Raw genomic sequence first — 14,301 nt, 5'->3', positions numbered from 1 at the left:
GTTTACCATTTCTAAAATTTAAAAGGTATCACTACAGAGATTAACTGGTCCCTGCATTGTTTAATCAAATTTACACTGTAATCCCTGCATTGTTCACTCCCCTAAAGCCCTGTACTGTTCACACCCGAGACCCAGACTGAAACTGCCCACATTGTTCACCTGTTCACACATTATACAAAATGCTAATGGGGCACCAGCACTGTGTCACTGTATGTAGTACATATTAGAATGATAGGTCTCCCTGTCTCCTGTTCTGTTCTGTCTTCCCTCCCTGTGTGTGTCATATTTTGCCTGCTCTTTGCCATACTCTGCCTGACCTATTATCCCAATGGAACATAAACCTGGTGTTTGTTCTGGGGATTTGTTAAAGGAAAACTATACCCCCCAAACATTGTAGGTCTCTATTAAAAGATACTGAGTAAAACAGCTCATGTGTAAAACCCTGCTTCATTTAAATGAACCATTATCATAATAATATACTTTTTTAGTAGTATGTGCCATTGGGTAATCATAAATAGAAAATTGCCATTTTAAAAAATAAGGGCCGTCCCCTGAGATCGTACGATTCACTGTGCACACATACAAACCACATGTAAGGTCACATGAGCCAATTAACAGACAGAGTTCTGCCTTTTGCTTCCTCACTTCTTCCTGTTACAGTTAGAGTTGTAGTATTTCTGGTCAGGGGATCTCTGAGGCAGCACAGATAGAGTCACGAAATGGTGGTTCAAGGCAAGAGATGTAAAAGGGCAATATTTATGTAAATATATATTCCAGTTTGGTAAGATTCTTTAATATGTCATTCAATTTGATATAAACTATCTGTTGCTTAAGTATTCATTTTGGGGGTATAGTTTTCCTTTAACAGATGAAAATTGTTTAGTGGCCCCAATGGTGTTTAATCATATGCTGGGGTACTGTATTATACACAGGAGAGGAGGAGGCATATGGATTTATGGGTATGTCTTATATGACAACTGTTTTCACATATGAGTTACATCCTTGCCAGAGCAGGCACAAGGTAGTTTGGCACCCTAGGCAAGAGCTTCAATCAGTGCCCCCTGTCCTGCATTACCATTTCCCTCCTTACCATGATGGTTTTTAAATAAAGAGAGCAAGAAAGTGTACAACATTTTTTTATTTATATTACTGCCCCCTGTACCTGTGCAAGCAAGCTCAGCAGCCATCCATAATACAGCCCCCCATACCTGTGCCAGTAGCCATCCATCATACAGCCACCCATACCTGTACCAGCAAGCTCATCAGCCATCCATCATACAGCCCTCCAGCAGCCATCATATTGCCCCAAATCTTTACCTGTGTCAACAGCAGCCAAAAATAAATCGGATCCACCGGACAGAGTGACCGTGATTACTGAAACAAATTATTAAATAAACGCTTGAGAAAAAAAAAAAAGAAACCCCCCCCATTAAAAGTGCACCCTTCAATGATGGCGTCCTAGACAGCTGCCTACCCCTAGTTCTGGCCCTCGTCCCTGCAGTGAGCACCAACCATCTGTTTTTTTTTGTGTGCTACTACAATAAATGTGGACATGGTCTTGTGGTAACATGGGTGTGGTTTAAAGTGGGTGTGGTCTAAAAACAGGGCGTGGCTTCCATTATCGGCCCTCCACCATGTAGATTAGAAAAATGCTGGCCCTCTGTACCATATAAATTGGACAGCACTGATCTACCTCATTTGAAAAGTTTACTTAGAAGGTGACAAGACCTTTAAGAAATAGCCCGAAGACTATACTGTTTTACTGCATGTGCCTGTATGTATCCCTCCCCCAGCCCGCAATAACCTTGCGCATTTAACTCTTTATCTCTCTGTGAAGCTCCAGAGATGCAGGATCTTTCAATCACTGATTTGGATGATCAGATCGTAAGGGGGGGAGGGGCATTGAGTATGTCTGGATTAACAGGCACCATACACAAGTCAATAACCTGCTACTAATTGTAGTAAATGTGCTCCATAGTGAATATGTTTGGGTATTTAGGGCATTTTTATTTCCAACTGTTACTGTTACCATTTAACCTTTTGTTCTGAAGCCATGTCATATAGCGTCCATGACGTTGTTTGCAAGCAGTAAAAAAAAAACCCAGGGTAAATGTCACGTTTGAGAATATTTTATTTTCTTCCTGTGAGCAGCCAGTGGAATGCAAAGGTAAAAAGAAAAACCGCCTGTATCTAAAAAGTTTATTGCTGTCTGTGCAGAATTATCATGTGTACACAAAGCAGACTACAGCAATACATTAAAAAGACAAAAAAATTAGTAATAATAAAAACTGACACCCCCCCCCCCTTACACACCAAACATTACTTCTTAAATATATATATGTATCCAGTCCAAATGTAATGCCAAAGCTTTATTGCTGTGTGGCTGACAGTGGGCTCCAGTTTACACAGCGCTGTCACTGGTTGATATGGGAGGAAGGTTCTATCAGATGATGAACACGAGCGGCAGGCGATGCTTTGTTTTTGTTTCTTCCGGAAAAGGAAATGTCAAAAAGAAATGTTGCTCTCTTAAAGGGGATCAAGATATTTTTTTTTTATCGTTACCAATTACCTGTGGCTCTCCTAGCACTGAAACATATGGTACATGGGCTCATTTAATAACATCACATTTAAAAGGGTGCTGTGCCTTTGAATGAATGGAAATCTGCACTGTAAGGGTTTTTTTCGAGCGAACGGGATGTGATCATGGGAAATGCGCTGTAGGGATCTCTCAGGCGTTTCTTGTGCTTCTGTTTTGTAATCAGCTTATTCACAACAACCCCCCTCTGAAGAGTGGTCCCCTCACAGGGCAACATACACAACAGAACCAATTCAGGTCCCCGCTTTCCTGAAGGCTGGCACTAATCATGAACTGCAAACATTTTTCCCTTTAACCCTTTGAGTGCCAGTAGAGCCGTTGGCAGGCGAGTGTCAGCACGTCTGAATACGTGTATATATGTGTACATGTGTGTGTCTGCGTTCTTTCTCCAGTTCCTTCCTCAACATTTGCCTGCTCAGTCCCCAGAGACCTGAGTGCTTTGTCCATCTGATGTCTGCCCGCTGGACTGGATGAACAGTGGTTGTGTCATGTCGTGCCCCGCTGGCATCGTCACTTGCTGAATCTGGTACAACTGCTACAAACGAAAAGTCAGAAAATAATTCAGGGATTTCCCAGAAAGGACTTCCAGTCATATTCTAGTATAGTACATAAAGACAAGCAGTGACATCAAAGTGGCAGAAAGTGTTCATTGATTTAAAGGAGAACGAAAGTCAAAACTTACTTATTGTCCCCTTCTGTAGTCCTCATATAACCCTCCTTAATTGCTAAGTTTAGTTTTACAAATTACCTTTTTTGTAATAATAAAAGTAACTTGTGTAAGTTGCAGCCATCTTAGTAAAGGATGCCTTTCTGCCTTCAGGCAGTTTCCATAATTGCACATGCGCCAAACTCCCTCCCACCAAATGTAATCCACCTGACAGTGCTCCACATAATATACAGCTAGCAGCGCTCCTGCTCTCACCCTTCTCACGTGGTTAGCCCACAACCGGTAGCTCTGTATAAGAATCAAAGCACTCGAGCCTCCTCATGAAGACCAGACCCATTAATTCGTATTGGCTGGTGGGCGGGCTAGACTGGAACACAAGCATGCGCACAAGGTCACACTGGGTGATTCTGGGAGATTTAGTCGCCTGGCAACTGATCGCCTCGTCTTTGCGGCGACATATCTCCCCGAACACCTTCCCTCATTCTTGCGCTGGCTAAAATGAAAAAGCACATGCGGCAATTTGTTTTCCGAAGTCGCCCGAAGTTTCCTCGTGAGGCAACTTTGGAAAACGAATCACCGTGTGTGCTTAGCACTGGCGATTTTTCATTTTAGCCAGCGCAAGAGTGAGGGAAAGTGTTCGGGGAGATTGGTAGCCGCAAAGACGTGGCGATTAGTCGCCAGGCGATAAATCTCCCCGAATCACCCAGTGTGACCTTACCTAAAAAAGGTTGTAACGCGACTCTTGTGTGCCCCAGGCAGAGGGGAGAGAACAATAAGGAATTTTGGTGGTGTCACCCAGTTATGAGACTGGGCTTGTGCTGCCAGTGGATTTGCATGTGAAAGAATACGGAGAGACTGGATTCGCTCTGTGCAGTAAGTAATAAGATGGAAAGCCTTTGATTTAAGCCAGCATCTTTCTAACATTTCCGAAGGCACCCGAAGTTTCCTCACGAGGGAAGCAGTTTGGGAGATTAGTCACCCCAAAGAAGAGGCGATTAGTCGCCGTGCGACTAAATTTCCCCAAATCTCCAGGTGTGCCCTTACCCTAAAGGAATAGTAACCAGAGCTGTGGAGTAGGATTCTGAAACAATTTTGGGTATGTGAAGTCGCCAAATATGTACCGACTACGGCTCCATACCTTTACATACAAGCACTGATAATATTCTAATATGGATATGGAAGAAACAATTCCGTTTCAAAGAACACTACTTCAAGTTAATTTGGGATTGTATTTAGCAGCTACTACAGCTATATGCCAGGTTCAATTAATATAGAAGTTGTTTTTCCAATTGTTTTGGGTTGACTGTATGTGGTTTAACTTTGACTTTGGTTTACAATTACCAAAGGATGTGGTTAATATTTTTGAGCTTTGGCAGTGATAAAATGCCTTGTATGTTGTGTACTTAAAGGGGTTGTTCGCCTTTAAGGTAACTTTTAGTATGTTCTAGAGTGGCCAGTTCTAAGCAACTTTTCAATTGGCCCTCTTTTTATATATTTTTTTTAAAATCATTTGCAGTCTTCTTTGGACTCTTTCCAGCTTTCAAACGGGGGTCGCTGAACCCATCTAAAAACAAATACTCTATAAGGCTACACATTTACTTTTATTGCTATGTTTTATTATTCATCTTTCTAATCAGACTCTCTCGTATGGATATTCCAGTCTCTTATTCACATCAATTCATGATTGCTAGGGTAATTTGGACCCTAGCAACCAGATTGCTCAAATTACAAACTGGAGTGCTGCTGAATTAAAAGCAAAATAACTTTTTTTTCCTCAGAATATCACTCTATATCATGAAGGTGAACAAAGTCTTTCAATCAGCATGGAAAATACATTGGTATATTAAAGGATGAGTAACACCAAAGATGTTTAAAGTAATTAACATATAATATACTGCTGCTCTACACTGGTTGGCTTCACAAAGACTTCTATAGTTTATATAAATAAGCTGCTGTGTAGCTACGGGGGCAGTTTTACCAGTGCAGATCAACAGTAACTTATATTTTAATTACTTTGATACACTCAGTTTTGGTGTTCCTATTCCTGTTAAGAGTCATTTAATCAATTCCTGGCTTCACAAGATATTGGGTTATTATTACTGTTATTTTTAAAGGGATACTGTCATGGCAAAACATGTTTTTTTTCAAAACACATGCTCCAGCAGAATTCTGCACTGGAATTTGTTTCTCAAAAGAGCAAACTGATGTTTTTTATATTTAATTTTGAAATCGGACATGGGGCTAGACATATTGCCAGTTTCACAGGTGCCCCCAGGTATGTGACTTGTGCTCGGATAAACTTCAGTCACGCTTTACTTCTGTACTGCAAGGTGGAGTAATATCACCCCCCACAGCAGCCTAACAACAGAACAAATGGAATGTAAGGAGATGGCAGCTCCCTTACACAAGATAACAGCAGCCTTGTAGATCTAAGAACAGCACTCAATAGTAAAATCCAGGTCCCACTGGGACACATTCAGTTACATTGAGTAGGAGAGAAAACAGCCTGTCAGAAAGCAGTTCCATCCTATAGTGCTGGCTCTTTCTGAAAGCACATGACCAGGCAAAATGACCTGAGATGGCTGCCTACACACCAATAAAAAATACACTTGCTGGGTCAGGGATTAAATTTTATATTTTAGAGTGAATTATTTGCAGTGTAAACAGTGTCATTTAGAAATAAAAGCTACAACTACATCATAAAAATCACGACAGAATCCATTTAAGTACAAAAATGCTTTCTATTTTGAGCTGTAGACTAAGTGAGCACAACATGTAAATGCATACAGGGCAGTTAAATGTTCAGATGTTGCTGGTCCTTCAAATGAATCACTACTAAGGCTGGGTAAGTAAAAGAAGGCTTCTTATATGATATCGACAACAACCTATTATAATGAAACAGACCCAGAGGAGTCAGCATTGAGTGACATGAATAAACATGCAAGTTAATTTGTGTCAAACCCTGTAATGGACAAACATCTATGATTTATTTAAAAGGTAGCCATTATGATGTTTGACTGTGACATTTTAATAGCTAAAGTGGAAGTGGCAGGCAAAAACTCAATATATAGTGTATTTATCTGCAGACAGATCACTTTTGTCTTACCTGGCCATCAGTAAACTGGCTGAACTGCTGCTGTCCCTGCTGGACATCGGCTTGTGCAATCTGAAAGGAAAAAGAAGCAATCTAGTCACTGCATAAAAATACACAGAATTCAATTAGGAGAAATCTGACGAAGTACAATTATTGGTTATAGAAAAGGGGATATTACACCTGTACCCGCTGGCTGCTAAATTAGCTACACAAAATGGACTTTCATAGTGTCAGGAGGCACTAGCATTGTGCATACAGCATTATATAGAGGTTCCAGTATCTTTGAGTAAAGTCCCAATATATTTTAATCTCACACCAGACTGTAGATTCAGCAATTCATTTAAGTCAGGCCAGAGAGGCAGAATTCATTATTAGGAAGGAACCAGTGGTCAGAAGCAGGTGGGCAAGGGAATGGCTCCATAAAAAATAAAATAAAAAAACTTTAATGATCAGCAGTCAGTCAAAAGGTCTGTAATATGCAGATGGCACTGCTGGGGTGAAGTAATGTGCTTTAAAGTATTTACAAGCCAACACTATCTTTCAGCATCTGTTTCTCTTCAGGATTCAGTTATTTGAATGACCTCTAATACATCTGCTAGGAATGGGTCCAGGGTAGGGTTTTTTTTTTTATTACAGGTTGAATTCTCTTTTAAGGTTTCTGCATACACAAACCAATGATCTGTAACATCATAGAGTGCTGGTTGAAGAAGAGTAGTACCTGCTGTGCATTGGCTGCTAGGGTCTGGATTTGTCCCTGCACAACTTGTGTTCCAGACACTGGCTGGGCTAGTCGAATATACTGCAGTTGCCCGGTGTTCAGCTGAACCTAGAAAGAAACCAGCACATTTGTTTAATTGGCTCCAGCAGGAATATTGAATAGATCTAGCAATAAACACAAGTGTTTTTTTCCCCATAATCCTACGACAAAAGGACAGAATACCTATTTAGTAACAGAGGAGGTAAACTGAATCAGTGCAGACAATCTGATTGCTATGGCTAACTTCAGTGCAATTTATCAGACATTAATCAGCCCTGCTGTGTAATAATTAATGAAGTGGGTATAAAGATAAAGTCAGTAAATAGAAGGTTCAAACAAGTATAAAGAAATCTCAACTTTTCTTTGTATTTATTTATCACAATTATAACTGCAATATTTCATGCTTGCTAACCATGTAAAGTGCTAGCACAGCAACTGGCACTATAATAATAGAATCACAACATACAGTACACTGATTTGATGGGATGGGATGAGATTCATAGATGGATTTTTGGTATGAAGTGACAAGACTCAAACAGATTGACATACATTTCTTTGGATCTGTATGCAGCTGAACTAAAACAGCCAAGCTTCTACAAGGTTCTTTGCTGCCATATGATCACTTAAAAGTGGCTGACACATACCGGGATCTGCTGGATCTCTCCTGTGTTGGTGATTATTTGCTGCATGACTTGCATGGTCTGCCCACTCTGCCCTTGCTGACTTTGTCCCTGAGGTTGTGCCTGTACAATCTGTACCTGCTGTCCCTCTCCAACCTGCATGGTGACTGGTGCATTCTGTACAGGAGAGATAAAGACAACTTTGGTTTGAAGGCAAACACAAGGAGAAATACATTATTAACATTACATTCTGAATAATAAAGAGGACCATCAGATTATAAGATTGAGCCCTATCCCCCACATGTAATAAAAGGCACTATGTTTGCCCAGGAGCAGTATCCAGTAGCAACCAATAAGATGTTTGCTTTTAAACATGTGACCAGGAAATGTTACCTGCTGATTGGTTGCTATAGGTTACTGCCCCTGGGCAAACTTAGTGCCTTTAATTACATAACCCCATACATCTCTAATTAAGGAGTTCCTCTATAGGATATATAGCGCTACATTCCTGTTACTAATGTGCTTTCTGGCCTTGATAGGATACTGGTGCACTAAGCAAGCCCTTATAGCCAACTTGATTATGCCTTACAGGATTCTTAAACAGATACTGTCATAGGAAAAATATTGTTTTCAAAATGCATCAGTTAATAGTGCTACTCTAGTAGAATTCTGAACTGAAATCCATTTCTCAAAAGAACATTTTTTTTTTAATATATTTAATTTAGAAATCTGACATGGGTTTAGACATATTCCCAGGGGCCACAGTCATGGGACTTGAGCTCTGATAAACTTCAGTCACTCTTTACTGCTATTTTGCAAGTTGGGGTGATATCACCCCTCCCCCCAGCAGCCTAACAACAGAACAATGGGAAGGTAACCAGATAGCAGTTCCCTAACACAAGATAACAGTTGCCTAAGAACAGCACTCAATAGTAAAATCCAGGTCCCACTGAGACACTCTCAGCTACATTGAGTAGGTGAAACAACCTGCCAGAAAGCAGTTCTATCCTAAAGTGCTGGCTCTTTCTGAAAGCACATGACCAGGCAAAACGACCTGAGATGGCTGCCTACACACCAATATTACCACTAAGAAAAAATGCACTTGCTGGTTCAAGAATGAAATTCTATATTGTAGAGGGAATTATTTGCAGTGTAAAATAGAAATAAAAACTACATCATAAAAATCACGACAGAATCCCTTTAACCTTCAGAACTCTACCCTGTCAATGTGATAATGTCCATGTGGTGCTTCTGGAAGCTCCATACTATATAGACACAAAACAGTTTGGAGTTGGGTGTCTTATGCAACATTTTGCACTTTGCTTTAGTTAGAATCTCTCTCTGTTGCTGACAAAGAGTTGACAATTCTTTTTTATTTTAACTATCTTTGCATGGCAATCTGACCTGGCCTTGCTGTGGCTGAGCTATGATGATCTGACCAGGCTGGAGGGTGGTGGTGGAGGATGTAGTCTGCTGAGCAGCGGTTTGTCCTTGCACTTGTACAGCTGTTGGCTGCTGCGCTAGAGTAAAGTAGTACTGAACTGGCTCTGTGGAGTTCACAGTCTGACGAACTTCTTCCTGTAAAATAAGCAGCCAGACATTAAACAAAAGGATCATATCAATCTATCAGTAAGAATAGAAAGAGTGAAAAAGTGTGCCACAGGGCCTGCAATTCTGCTCCCTTTTCGTTAAACCATCGATATTTGCTTTTCCTTTCTCCAAGTCAATTCCTTATACATTTTAAAAAAACACTGTAAGGGCTTTTACATATGAGCATTTGCTTGTGAGTCTTGTGGTGAGGCTTTCATGCATTTAAAGGGATACTGTCATGGGAAAACATTTTTTTCATAACGCATCAGTAAATAGTGCTGCTCCAGCAGAATTCTGCACTGAAATGTGTAAAAGAGCAAACTGATTTTTTTATATTTAATTTTAAAATCTTACACGGGGCTAGACATATTGTAAGTTTCCCAGCTGCTCCAATGACTTCCTGCTTTTCAGCTCTCTTGGTTTCCACTGATTGGTTACCAGGCAGAACCAATAACATGGGTCATAACGGTTTGCTTTAGAATCTGACCTGCATGCTGAGGATCAATTACAAACTCATTGAACAGTTATGTCCCATGTGGCCCCCCCTTAAAGTCGCTGACTAACTCAGAGTTATAGAGCTGCAAAGCAGGAAGCAGTGTTGTGGCTATTATGTTACACATCCAGTCACTCCAGCCTTTATACATTACATTCTTGGCTAACTATATTAGAGACATTGTTCATTTTGCACAGCCTATTTACCCAGTTTTTACTTTTACACTGAACAATTCCTTTAACAGGAAACATTTGAGATATAGAAAGAAAAAAAAAACAGAGAAAACTTTTAAATTTTACAGGCGACAATGAGGACTCTCCATGGCAGGGGGTGTAAACACCCTTCTCCCAGCCACCTTATGTTCAAAGCTGAGAGTGTAGGATGTTTACAATCACTGCAGCATGGTTCATTTGTAAAGAATCAATGCACAGGTTCAGTTTCATTCTCCTTCTTAGATATGAACATGCTCTTTGTGAGGGTGAAACAAAGACTCTTGTGTAACCTTTACCTGCTGGGCCCTGCATCCGCGGCTGGCAGGTGCCCAAACTTCCTTATAAAGCTTCCTATTGTATCCAATTTCCTTTTTGCTAATCTGTGATATCCTTTTCACTGGGGTGGGGATTAATAGCAGTTTTGCTCACAACAATATATAATGCAAGGTCTGACTCCTGACATCACACTGATCTAAAACACTGATGTTAAATCCAATAACTATGGCAAAATATAATTAAAGGAAACAAATGTAAATCGATGGGGGGGCCAAATGTTAGGCAACCCCCAGTAAGCACTTAAATGATAACCCGGGTGGGTGCTCCTGTTAGCAGAAAATGGTACCACCAGGCCGGGGTCCTTCTCAGTGAGCACCACAGAGCAATCCCCTTCTTCCCTTTATTCTATCTTCAATGTTCCAGGGGAGATGCATGCACATTTAAGTGAAAAAGCTGCCTTTTTTCCGCTTTTCAGTCTACTGCACACCTATGCAAAGAAGTAGGAAGCAAGAAGAGGATCACTCCATTATGCTTGCTGAGAAGAACGCAGGGCTGGGGCAGTTTTCTGGCCCAGGGTATCAGGTAAGTAATTACAATCACTGGTGGTGCTTATCATTTATCATCACCTTCCAGTGATTAATATTTTTCTTCTCCAATAAGAAATAACTACATTTGCCCTAATATTATTATTCGATTTTTTTCTGCTGACTGAACGGTCATGCAGATTACAAAAACGCTTCTCTGTGAGTAGTTATACCCATTATAAAAGTCACTGCATGTGTGCTATATTGCTGAGGCACATTGTCTGCTGCAATATTTGGATAGAGACAATGCAATCCAGGGCAGTCCGTTGTTTCTGATATCCATACTGGCAGCACTGCAGTCTATAGAGCAGGCAAGGACACCGATAAAAAGTCCTTCAAAAGAACAATTTAGGAGCAGTTCTCTGGAACAAACACCCTGAAAGCAGAGCTAGCAAAACAATTATTGAATCACCGAAACGACAATATAAGAAAGAGCCCATCATCTACTATATGTTTTTTTTCCCCCTGATTCCTAAACAATGTTTCCTGAGCCATACATACATTATAAAAGGAAAGTGACATCTCAGGGAGCCATTAAGGGATATAATTTATGGGCACAAAGTTTTCAATTCTGTGTGCTGTGTGTATTAGTTCCAAGCACAGCCATATATCTACTCTAGAGAATCTTTTAAACAGAACTGAGCTTGTCGACCGAATTAAATACCAGCATGTTAAAGCTGCTGAGCAAGCAAGAGAGGTCTTGTCGGGATACGCAGTTTTTACTCTCAGCACTCGGGCAGATGTCCCAGTGTTATTCAATGTGCTGCTACAAAACCTTCAATTGAGCTGTGCAATGCACTGATGCAGTTGGACCGTCCAGGGATGTTGTCAAAAATCTAACGTCTTCTTCTCACCTGAAGCTGGATCTTGTAAAAGGACTGTAGCAGCCAGCAGCTGTAAAAATCCGACTGAAAGCTACTTACATTATTTCACAGCTTCCAGTCAAGGATGTTTACAGAGGCTGTAACTGCCCATCTGACACCATTCACTTCGCTTAGAAACTGCATGGAACAAACTAGATTATTAATCAACTGTATAACACTCAACCTGCGCGTGTCTCATATCAAGGCTATATTAAATCTTTATGAATTTACAATGGTAATGGTTTGCCTTTTAAAATAAAGCTCTGCTTGGCAGTTAGGCAGAACCATCACAGAACACAATTGGATGGATTTTCAGGGTACTCACCTGGCGCTTTGGAGGTTTTAATTCATCCCTAGGGACTATGTCAATAAGGAAGTCAAACTGATCAAACTTTGTGATTGCCATAGCGATGTCATTTCTCTAAAGATACAGACAATCAAATGGTTAAAAACAAATCTGGTCAACTGCAAATATATATGGCATATGCCATGGTGATATAAGAGGAATTGGCAGAATGTTGGTTGTGAAGACATGCAGTGAGTACACAGCATTCTCTTGTGAAGAAGCTTGGAATCACAACTTGAAGTTTATTAGAGCTACAGGGGTCATCCAGTCATCAAAGGCAACATCACGAAAGTCTGGATTCAAGCAAGGGTCCAAGATTTACTTTACAACTTCCAAGAGCAGAACAAAGCAAGAAGACTTCCACAGACAACGACTACGATATGTTCAGGTCCCATTGCTCCTATAATAACTGTACATTTCCAAGATAGCCTATAATTAAGTGGACACAAAATGTGTAGGGCCAATGGATTTAATCAATCTACAATAAATATTACAAGGTAACTTTGATTTTGGCGGCCCATGTGGAATTTTTCTGAGTGCCCGATACCTCAATTTTTGTATGCGGTTGGTTTATCCTATAACTGACCACAGATAAATGAACATTTAGCATTTTCAATTTAAACATGCAAAAGCACAGGAGCCACGCCTTGCAGTAAAGCCCATACAAACCGCAGATGTTAGGCAGCAAATAAAAATAAATTGTGTTTTATTACCTGAAGAGTTCTCCTTTTGTTGTCCTCTGTGTGAATCCAGGCACGCAAGGTTAACTCGGTTATAAAAATCTGTGCAGCTTTGGCAAACAGAACTGGGGCTTCAGCGCTGATCATCTAAGAGGGAGAAATAGCAATTAGCTTTTATTTTTTAGTGAAGTCAAATTCACAGCCAGCTCTGCCTTCAAGGATTGCCTGCTGAGCCTGTACTACCACAATCAAAAAGTTTGCAACAAGTTTACATGCAAGCAAAAATGTGTGTGCGTGTGCACGTGCGCGTGCGCGGGGATATACTCACAGTTCACCCCAGTCCACAGAGAGGCCCATTTATTAAAGGTCGAATTTAAAATTCATGAGAATTCGAGTGGGGGGTTATTCAAGAAAAAATTGCAATGTCTAATATTCGATCGAATGGTTCAGACCAAAAATTTTTATATTATAAATCTTATTCTAGATGTATTTGATTCGTACGAATCAAGTTTTTCTCCTCAAAAAGAAAACAAAAAAACCCTTGAATGTCAGAAAGGCTATTAACGTCTCCAAAGGGCTCAACGTGCCACTGCCATTGACTTGTACATGAACTCGGCAGGTTTTAGCTGGCAACTAGTCTAATTAGGACTGTTTCCATGGTCGAGGTGTGATAAATCTCACACTCAAATTTTACATTAGAATAGGGGGATTAAAATTTGAATGTGAAATCTGTCCCATATTGTTTTCGCATTGATCTTTTGGATTTCTCATTTACCGAACACCTCCTGAGCAATTTTAATATAGCTCTCCCAATTTCAGGAAGAGATGTTGTTAAGAAGCTCTAGATGTGACAGAGCTTGATTCCTAGTGGAAAAAACTAAAAAAAAAAAAAAAGTCTCACCTAGTTCACACGGAGATCCATCTAAAAAAGCAAAATCCTAAAGCAGAACTATATCAAATAACACACACTTAAAAAACATATATTTTACCTTCACATCTTCATCAAGTTTCATGATCTTCTTTATGCGAGCCAGGGGGAGGTCCTGAACTCTGAAATCTTTCTGTATGAATAAAAAGAAATGTCATCCAACCATCACTGCCACCATTTTACCACTCCTTCGGCAAGGAGAGCTCAACCTTTTTAAAATATACCAAATGGCTACGAGGCAGATTGCCTTGGTAAACAAAACTAGATCTCAAATCATAGGGATAGGCAGTATGAATGTAATTACCTTCAGCAAGAAAATTCCTGCCTTTGTTTAAGCAGACTACTTTTTTCAAATACAGCGATCATTTGAAAGGTGCTTTGTTCCTTACAAACTATCGGTTTGGATTTTAAGAGCGTAAGAGATGTATAGGTCTTTTCTTTTGACATAAAGATACTACTATGTTCAAGAGATGAGGATCAAATGTCACTGTTTGACTATAATCAAGTTTCTCTATAATCTGTGTATACTATATCATACTCTGTGATTATCTCCCATGTATAGTTACAGGGTTGAAATATTGTTTTTTTTCTGTCC

General features: G+C 40.1%; 1 protein-coding gene across 3 annotated transcripts in view; it reads right to left on the bottom strand.

The window, feature by feature from the left end:
• Window positions 1–2,113: 2,113 nt before the first annotated feature.
• Window positions 2,114–14,301, bottom strand: part of nfyc.L (nuclear transcription factor Y subunit gamma L homeolog) — a 41,415-nt gene continuing 29,227 nt past the window's right edge. For all 3 annotated transcript variants that reach the window (XM_018244671.2, NM_001112882.1, XM_018244672.2), the window contains 8 exon segments: window positions 13,768–13,839; window positions 12,812–12,925; window positions 12,078–12,173; window positions 9,139–9,312; window positions 7,759–7,911; window positions 7,076–7,183; window positions 6,370–6,429; window positions 2,114–3,131 (listed from right to left, as the gene is read on the bottom strand). In XM_018244671.2, coding sequence (XP_018100160.1) covers window positions 3,012–3,131; window positions 6,370–6,429; window positions 7,076–7,183; window positions 7,759–7,911; window positions 9,139–9,312; window positions 12,078–12,173; window positions 12,812–12,925; window positions 13,768–13,839 — 897 coding nt within the window. In that variant the 3' untranslated portion in view covers window positions 2,114–3,011.

This window comes from Xenopus laevis, chromosome 2L (assembly GCF_017654675.1).
Source record: "Xenopus laevis strain J_2021 chromosome 2L, Xenopus_laevis_v10.1, whole genome shotgun sequence".
Classification (NCBI taxonomy): domain Eukaryota; kingdom Metazoa; phylum Chordata; class Amphibia; order Anura; family Pipidae; genus Xenopus; species Xenopus laevis.
This window is presented reverse-complemented; position numbering and strand designations above follow the sequence as displayed.